This window comes from Apaloderma vittatum, unplaced genomic scaffold, assembly GCF_000703405.1.
Source record: "Apaloderma vittatum isolate BGI_N311 unplaced genomic scaffold, ASM70340v1 scaffold8628, whole genome shotgun sequence".
In the NCBI taxonomy this organism is placed as follows: Eukaryota; Metazoa; Chordata; class Aves; order Trogoniformes; family Trogonidae; genus Apaloderma; species Apaloderma vittatum.
In genome coordinates this window covers 119,377-128,930 of record NW_009729062.1, presented here as the reverse complement: position 1 = coordinate 128,930, position 9,554 = coordinate 119,377, and the positions used below count along the sequence as shown (strand labels likewise).

The window sequence follows — 9,554 nt, the reverse complement described above, 5'->3', positions numbered from 1 at the left end:
CTAATAAGGAGTAGTGGAAAGGCTTAATGTGAAACCTTACATTTTAAAATTTTTTGGAGACAACAATGTCCTGAATCTCCTTTCCTGTTGCACCCCTTCCCTGCTGTCATTAGTGTTAATGCATTTTCCTCTTAGGAAGCTCATTTAAGTAACATCAGTGTTGTGATTAGAAGATAAATGTATTCTGCCCTTTTTGTCAAAATTTTGTCTGTTTTTTAAAATGTTTTTAGTGGAAAGATTTACTGCAATGATGGACTTTATTTTTCTCTCTAATCATTTAAATAAATGTCACAAATGACATTGTCAAGTTAACTGTTACATCCTGCTCAGCCTACTTGCCATATGGAGGAGTTTAATTATTAAGAGTAGGAGTGATTTGCTTTGGGAGCTTTTAATTGAAAGATTAAATGAAGCTCACTCTGAGGCTGTCTCTTCAAGCATTTGAAGATTTTGACGACATCTTATATAAGGATTTAAGACAAAAGCAACATATTTGTTGACTTCACTGTGAATAGCTGTTTTGAACATCTGGTGAAATTATTGAAAACACTTGCTTTTCAGTAATTTTAATAATTTGCACTGTCTCTACTGTACCTGACACTCAGATTTTTACTAACGTCTTTAAAAATAATTGTTCTCTTGCAGCTTTTTTTTTTTCTTCCTTCCTTGAAAGGAATTATACTGAATTGATGTAATGTATCAAAGGTGCAAAGTAAAACCGAGGCAATGTAAGGAAATAAATGCCCTGGTTTGATGAAGATGCATTTGGCAGGGGATTGGGGTATTGTGGCCACCTGCTTGGGCTCTGGAAAATGCAAAGAAATCCTACTTCTGTCATCATGGCTTGCTGAAACATAGTTATTTTAAGCTGAGATTATGTACTTAAAAGACTGACACTTGCGTATAGTGCTTGCCTTTTCTGTGAGGCTTCCCTGTATCCCAGATGGCTTCTTCGGAACAAGGAATTGCAAAACTAGCAGAACGTGATACGCTCCCGAATTCATCAGAAAAAGACAGTCACAGAAACGCTGTGGGCTTCCATAGGCCTGCCATGTGTTGGGGTGAAAAAATGCTCCTCCTCCTCAGGGAACACTGAACATCCTCGCAGAACAAAAACGATGTGCAGTGGCCAATCTCTCCAGATAACCCTCAACCACTAAGTTGCATGAACTAATGGGGAAAAATAAAGCATTTTAATTTTAAATTTGGAGGGGTGTATCTGATTCCAGGTACCTCTGAAAATCTGTGTCCCTCTATTCTTAAAAAGGCTCTCTGAGGAATGGCGAAGACTTAGGGGCTCAGGAACTTTGGAGGCCGGCTTGGAACTGCAAACACCTGGCTCGGGTCCCTCTGTTATGGCTTTGGCACAGTCATAGCTCTGCAGTACCCACATGCATCGGGGGTGTGTGTGAGGTAACTGCAGCGTTGATAGCTATTTGTTGGTCTGTCGGTCCTTTTCGTTCTGAAGTTTGTTACAACCCTAACAATTTAGGGAAAAAGCAAATGCAGGGTAGATGAAAGACCACAAAGTGCAAATACCCTTTTGTTTTGGAAACATTTCTAATGGTGTATTCCCAAAATAAATTTCAAGGGCTTTGCTGACATGAATGCTTGGAAGATATGGACATAATTAATTTTCCTTTCTGGCTTGTGTTGACAGTGTTACTTCGTAAGTTCAACTCCTGTTGCCTTCAGGAAATGGAGTGAAAAAGACTTGATTCTAAAGTTCAGAATTATTTCAAACTGAAGCTTTTTCTTGTAGTCTCGCCTTATTTTAGCCCTATTGAAAAAGAGAGAAGAAAAAAAGAAAGGAAGAAACGGAAGGGGAGGAAGTGCTAAGTGTTACTTTCCTCTTATCTGTAAATACAAAGTTTCCTGTACACTGAGTTGGATAACTCTCTACTCAGGGTTGTTATCAAGCCGCCTCCTACCCGTTTTGTACCCATGGGTCCACACTGGTAAAGGCTGCTTTCTCCTCTTGCCTCAGAGCTGGGAGGCAGTTACTGAGCTGCTCAAGGCTTTAGTTCAAACACCTCTGACAAGTTTCTTGAGCCATAAATTTGACTTCTGTTTTTTAAGTAACAGTTTGCCTCCTTATAATGACCAAAAGTTCTGAAACTTCTTTACTTCTGGGCATTGAAAACTGGACTGTAAAGTAACTCCTGCCTGGAATGACATATGGTGTTGATGCCATGAAAAGGCTGAAATCAGAACTTAGTAGCCTTGATGTCTATTAAGCAGGTATTCTTCATTGCACTGCTGGGCACGCCGGGGATAGCTCCACCTAGTGTGTGCGCTGTGAAGGGCCAAATGTATATCTTATCTACAGTTTAGATATACATAGTCATTCACATTCCGAGAACTCGTTGACATATGTTGCCGCCCACTCCTGCATGTGCAATAAAGTCTTTCCATGGTTGTCAGGGGTCTCTGGTAGTCCATCGGGTGTCCTTTTGGTGGGCTCCATACAAGTAACTCCTTGTCTTTGTTAAGAGACTCCAAGGCTGGCCTAGGCTAGTTCTGCATATCTTGTTTGGGAGTCCTGGGGCACTCCATCTTTGGAAATAAGAGCATCCTGTCCTTGGGAATAAGCTCCCCTTGGAGAATACCTTTGTCTCACACCTCTGTTCTCCCACTTATTCTGCTTGCTCAAGCATATTGAGTCTCCTGCACACCAGCGAAAACTACAGCTCTGGCTATAACTACGGCTCCAGCTGAAACCACGGCTTCAGTGTGCTTGTATGCCTCTTGTCCACCTCATCTAAACTGTATCTCTTTTGTTTGATTTGATTTACTGATTCATCTGTGATGTTTGTTAAAGGCAGGGTCAAATTCGAAGCTAACAGGTTCAGTCCCTCAGTGAGCTTCTTGGTATCATCTCTGTGTTCTTTCCTGTGATGATGATTTTGATGGATTTATGACAACACACCAGACTAGGACAAAGTAATTGGTCCAGACATGAAATTAGGTTTGTTTCTAAAGTACAGTAGAAGGTCTGGAATCCCAGTACACCTTCAGTAGGGTGGTTTCAAAGTGAAAAATAAATTATCAATTAGTCTTATAATCTGTTGTGTGGCCTCAGGTCTGTATGCTTGCTAGGTGCTTGCTGTATCTTGAGACTTTTCCTCTTGGCTTTTATCTTAATTAACTGGATGTTTGAGAAGTTTCTAACCATACTTCATCTAGTTTTGTTTTGATTTTTTTCTGCAGAGCTGCAAATGATATAATTTTTTTCATTTGACAGGGCTCCATAGGTGTGCTTTTAAAAGCTTTTCACTTATTCTTTAGGTTGTGGCTTTTGTAATTTGTTTTTCTGACATTGTACTCTTCAGAGAGGAAAGGCAAATGTTCTCAGTCTGGGAGTGTTTAATGTTATCATATGAAAAAAATGAAAGTAAATCTGGATTCTGTTTAGAGTGGGTTAATTTTTATTATAGTCGAGATTTGGTTCTACCCCATGTTTCTCAGTCCAAAAAGGAGCAGTTGGAACTCTGTCGTCTCTTAAGAGGGAGATCAAGTGTTCCTGGAGCCAGCGCATGGGACATTGGAAGCACAAGCAGCCTGTTTACTTTTCTCAAGAAGAGTCATAGCTGTTTAAAGTGCCTTCATGCTTAAATCACCAAAAAAAAGGCATACTTAGGATAAATAAGTACACTGATTAAGAAACTGATGAACCTTAGTTTTGAGAAAGTGTACTCTGAGAAAACATTTTTGATTTTAAAAGCTGGGCTTTTAGTTGAACAAAATGGAAAAACATTTGGGTGGGTGCTTTCAAACCGTGAACACCATCTGACGTTTTCTTCTATGTAAGAATAGAACTAAGTACAAATTAAACTAGTTGGATGTGTTTGAGGGACTTACTTATCTGTTCTGACAATTATGGTTATTTTTGACTTAAAACGTGGTATAGATCCAATCTTGTAATATAGAGATGATACTTCTGATATATGATTGTATTTTAGTGTCATTCTTTGTTCATGGATATTGGAATCTCTCTGTTCTGGGACAGCATCAGTGAGGTGTTCAGGTTTTTCTTTGGTGATTTTTCTTTTTCTTTTTTTTTTTAATTGATATGTGGGCACAGATAACGGGTAACTGTTAACTTCTTTATAGTAAAACTGATGCATAAAGTAAGAATGCATTGACACATGTCAGTGCAACACTACAGGCTTGAGGAGGAGTGGCTGGAAAGCTGCTTGGCAAAAAGGGACCTGGGGGTGTTGATGGACAGCCGGCTGAACTGAGCCAGCAGTGTGCCCAGGTGGCCAAGGCAGCCAGCAGCATCCTGGCCTGGATCAGGAATGGTGTTACCAGCAGGAGCTGAACTTGGATTTGGTGAGGCCCCACCTCGAGTACTGTGCCCAGTTTTAGGCACTGCAGTCTAAGACAGACATTGAGGTGCTGGAGTGGGCCCAGAGAAGGGCAACGAAGCTGGTGAGGGGTCCTGAGAACATGAGTAACTTATGAGGAGTGGCTGAAGCAGTTGGGTTTGTTTAGTCTGAAGAAGGGCAAGGGGAGACCTTATTGCTCCCTACAGCTACCTGAAAGGAGGTTGTAGAGACATGAGTGTCAGTCTCTTCTCACTAGTTACAGCTAGTAGGAAAAGAAGAAATGACCTCAAGTTGTGCCAGGGGAGATTTAGGTTGGACATTAGAAAAATCTTGACACTGAAATGGTTACTAAAGACTGAAACAGGCTGCCCAGGGAAGTGATTGAATCACCATGCTTGGATGTGTTTAAAAAAAAGCCATCTAGACATGGTGCTCAGAGACATAGTTTAGAAGTGGGCCTGGTAGGTTAGATAATGGTTGGACTTGATCTTAAAGGTATTTTCAACCAAAATGATTCTATGATTCTATATATGTGTAGGCATCACTCCTATTAGTATACATCTGAGATTCCAGCCATGCTGTGGTTGTTACCTTCATAGTTCTACTTTGTAGACTTAGCAAGCTGAGCCTGGCCAGCATCTACTATTTTTGGTTAATGTAAAATTTGTAATAGAAGAGCAGAATCATGCCAACTCAATTGGGAAGGAAATACTAAGGCAACACACTTATTTTTTTCTGGGCAAACTCTTGTTCCTATTTGTTTCTATAAGTGTTTCCTTTTAATGACTTACATAAATGGGCCTTTAATAAATTCTGTAGTACATAAAAGCTTCATCTTTTGATACACTAGAAGAAACAAAAATTACTCAGCCGTTGTCTCAATTTATATTTGCATTATTGTGATTGGAGTGTACCAGTTTATGAGACTAGTCAGTGCATTTTTTTATAATGGCTATTACAGTGGGAATTCAATATCTTATTAAAGCTAAACTTTCAAAAAAAAGATTTCTGTGTCCTCCTCCACCTTTTGTTCTTTGGTGTTCTGTACATCAAAATTAATGAAATAGCTAGCTATTAGCTAATGCCAAGGTCTGTGAAAGCCTGTTCTTTAGTGGTGGTTGATCATCATGCATTGTAGAATTTTGGAGCATTTGGCACATGGCTTGTGGAAAGGAAAGAACAGAGGTATAACAGTTTGACATGATGGAAGCAGAGCCATCAAATAAGCAGAAATCACGAGTCTTTGGTAATGAATGCAAATGAAAACATACTATTTTTGACCTGCTCTACAGTGACTACTGTTTTTGATTGGAGCGTTATAGGACTGAGATATCAAGTAGTATTATCAGTTGACTTTCCTTTGTGGTGTGCTTCCTTCTACTGCAATCCTCTTAAATATTTTGCATTCAGTAGTGCTGTCTACTTTGAATTTGATGTGCAATGTGGCTGTTATTTTTTTATGAATCTATTATTCTAGGACATGACAATTCTTTTTCTCTTCTCCCACCACTCGCTGTTTAGCCCAGGCTTTCAGAAAGGCCACTGGGAAGCACAGTGACATTATTTGCTATGTGATGATGTACTACTAAGGTCTGATGATAGATGTAAGAAGAGGTAGATAGAGCAGTTACAGGAGTGGGAAAATAGTAATCCAAGAGTCAAACTATTCCAGCTTATTCTTAGGGCTTCCTCCCTGGGTAAAAGAAAGAGTTGATTTCCACTACACCACCCCTCTTTCACTTTTCTTTTTTTTGGGGGGGAGAATAAGCTGTGTTACAGCTAAATTTGACATCTGTGACTTGGTGGCTATGTGCGGTGAATACATGTACACATGCAGAAATTTAAGCCCTTTCTCTTGCTTGGGAGCTTTATATTTAGAGTGGTAGTAGCTAATATTTCTGTTTTGTTTCCCCCCTCCACTTTAGATCCCTGCAGTTCACTCAGCCCACCGTGCTTTACTGAGGAGGACCGATTCAGCCTAGAAGCTCTCCGCATGATCCATAAGCAAATGGATGATGACAAAGATGGTGGTATTGAAGTAGATGAAAGTGATGAGGTAGGAGTAAAAAGCCTTCACTTGTACATACATGAGGTCTGTCCTTTCCACCCCTTTTTATATAGCTGCTCTTTATATTCCAGCACTTGAGCAGTTGTTGTTGTCTTAATTCAGTCCTTCCCGCAGCCAAATGTGGAAGGACTTCCAGAGTTGACTGGAGTATTATTGTCCAGTGTTCTCGCTTAAAGGAAAGTTTTATGTGACTGTAAAGGCTGTTTTTGTTGTTAGTGTGAGAGGTAGACAAATAACTGTTGCTTTAACTTGCAGTGAAGTAACTAAGATTTGATGTGATCTGCCACCTGGTATTTTAATTTCTTTGCTCCAAGGTTTTCATGCTGAAGGCACTGCTGGGCTGTCTTACTTGCCTTAGATCTGTCCCAGACACTTTAGGGTGTGAAACAATACCTGTTAGAGACAGCATTCTAGAAAGTTTTCCTAGGTGTTTTTGCCTACATTTTACAGGCAAGTAGTAAGCACCTCTTGTTGTAGGTTAATGGTAAATTAAGTCCTGTGAACAAAGGAAGGTTATTCCAACCACCTTGAAATTTTTTTTGTGTTTAACTGAGTTTGTTAGGCAGATCCTGGTGGTCCTGGCAAAGAACTTGCCCTTGAACTTACTCACCTTTACCATCGGGATCCTCAAAATTACTGGCTAGGAATGGGAATATCCACGTAGTTTCACTGTTCTTGCTTCTTTTGCTTTCTGGCAGTTGTCAGGTACAGGCTTGAGAAAAGAAGGGGAGTGAAGATGTCCCCTCATCTCCTGTCCCCTATAAAAGAGGTTATTGCCATGTGATTCTGAAGCCCATTCTCCCTAGAGGTGAGTGGGAGAAGAATCTAGTCCTGTATTCTCTTCCCTTTTTTTTTTAACATCTCAGGGACAATTGTCCCTGAATGGGTGAAGTTGTGAATTATCATTGTAAAGTTTAATGTGATGCTACTTACTTTTCTGTGTGATTAAGTACGAGTATCAGCTGTGATTGATGATTGGTTGATAGGAGTTTTCTGAAGGAATACAATACAAAGGAGAGAACGATCCAGAATGAAATAATGTACCTTTAACTTTGTAGGAAAAAATCAGCTCTGTACCTTAGGAAGTGTCATGGTGAGGTAATTCAGGCTGTTGCCATTAATGTTTGGGACAGACACAATCCAGTCTGCAAACTGAAACATTAATGATGCTTTCTAGTGAATGTGAGTTCGCTGAGGAGGTTCTCCATACTAGGTGGGTCTCTTGACTAGTGCTGCATTTGTTGTACATGAAAGTTAAAAAAGTTAGAAGAAAATGCTGAAATGCTTATACACTGGAAACTTCTAATTAGTATTCAAAAATCTGTCCTGTCTTCCGATAGACCATTTTTATATCTGACCTTAAGTTTCTTCGTGTTCTGGGGGAATATTGAGATAAACTCAGGCAATAGAAGCTACTCTTAAAGCCTGCTGAAATAACTGAGATTAGAACAGTTCATGAGGAATGGCGTTAGAGCAAACTACTCGCTGTGCATAAAATGACTGAAATGTTTTTGTTCTGTTGCAGCGGGTAATACTGCTTGTTTTAGTTAAGAATGAGGACGGATATTTAAAAAAAAAAGCCACCACAACTTAATTAGAAGTAAAGCTTGCATGAAATACAGGATTTTACTTAACAGCAGGCTAATGGATTTCCTGGTTTGTGCTGCATAGTTTTTGCTTGCAAGGCTGTGGAAGAGGGTATATTGAGTATGCTGATTAGATATTCATCAGCTTTTTATTTGGCAAGAGAATGTGACAAAGTACAATAAGTTTCTGCTCTTTTACCAGCACTAAAACCATGTTACAAATTACAAGTGTATATTTACACTAAGGAAGGAAGTTCTTGTAAATAAGTTATTTTGAGAGGGGAAGGTTGCAAGGGCTAAAAAAGTTGAACTGTTTAACTATTTTAATTCGCTAATCTAGTTGAGAACTCCCAACAGTGATTTCAGACACTTCATTGGCACACTGTTATGTTTCTTAATGTTGCTTATGCCCATTTCTGTTATCCTCTGTAAAATGAGGTCACACAAAATCATTCAGTGGAGAAAAAGTTTCTCTAGGATCTAAGAAAATTTGGACTATTATCAGAAAGTTTTTGTTTCCTTGTAAATTGTCTGATACTGGAAGCCTTTTGGATCTACCTTGTGCGGACTGGAAAGAAGCTTGTATTTGACCTTGATGAAACTAATGTGGGGAAACTTGATCTAAATTTTTAGCACAGGATTTATTAGTCATTGAAACACATGAAGGATTTGTTTAAGTCTTCTAAGGAAGATAGAGGGGCTCTAGTCTGAGCATGTTTAGATTTCCCCCCCCCCCCCCTTATTCTTTAGTCTGTTACCTAAGTTAGACTAGGTGATAAGAGATTCATGAAGATGAGAAAAATGGAACTTCTAAATTAACTAAAATACACTTTTCTTATTCTGGTTGTTACAAAATATTTGGGAAAAAGAGCTTTTGCTGTAGCTACTCATATTTGATTTTTTATTTATTTTTTTTCCATTCAGGATACACACAATTGTCTAGTACTTCCCTTGAATTTTCAGTGTAGAATTATGTACTTCAAAACAAGAAGCATATCTTTTTTTTTTTAAAAAAGATTTAGATTATAAATTTGCATTGTACTTTAGAGTGCGCTTTATCGTGCAGTTACTAATTTCTGTAAAGTAGGCTATTGCAGTGTGAAAACCAGAGAGCATAGTACAGGAGAGAAGAGGAAAGAGGAAGGATATGAAGAAAGACTATGCTTACCATTGGTGCAGGGTAATAGGAACTTTTCTATCTAATCTGGCTCCTGCTATCATTACTATATTATTAACATACGAAAGACTGCAATTGTTTACACTGGTTTAAAGAGGTAGGCTGTAAAAGGGTAGCTGAAAGGGAGAACGTATTACTAACTGAGGTTTTAGTCATGTGTTGCGGGAGGCTGGCTGCCTCAGGAAGCATCTGTTGCATCACGTGTACCTGATTCATTTAAATGATAAAGAGGCACGGCAGACTTATTTTCACTATTTAGATTTTTCCTGTTTCCAAAGAACCTCTATATGTAGATCATATATCAAGTCGTTTCCTCAAGGAATCTCTCTGTAGAAATAGAGTAAAATCATATTTTTGAAAGATTAGTATCTCACTGTGTGACTTATGTCACA

The 9,554-nt window shown here is 39.0% G+C and overlaps 1 protein-coding gene across 1 annotated transcript in view; it reads left to right on the top strand.

Moving 5' to 3' along the window:
- The first annotated feature begins 4,576 nt into the window (after positions 1-4,576).
- Positions 4,577-9,554, top strand: part of STIM2 (stromal interaction molecule 2) — a 30,085-nt gene continuing 25,107 nt past the window's right edge. The window contains exons 1-2 of the mRNA XM_009874313.1: positions 4,577-4,586; positions 6,257-6,387. Of these exons, the coding sequence (XP_009872615.1) occupies positions 6,325-6,387 (63 nt within the window). The 5' untranslated portion in view covers positions 4,577-4,586; positions 6,257-6,324. The remainder of the gene's footprint in view (positions 4,587-6,256; positions 6,388-9,554) is intronic.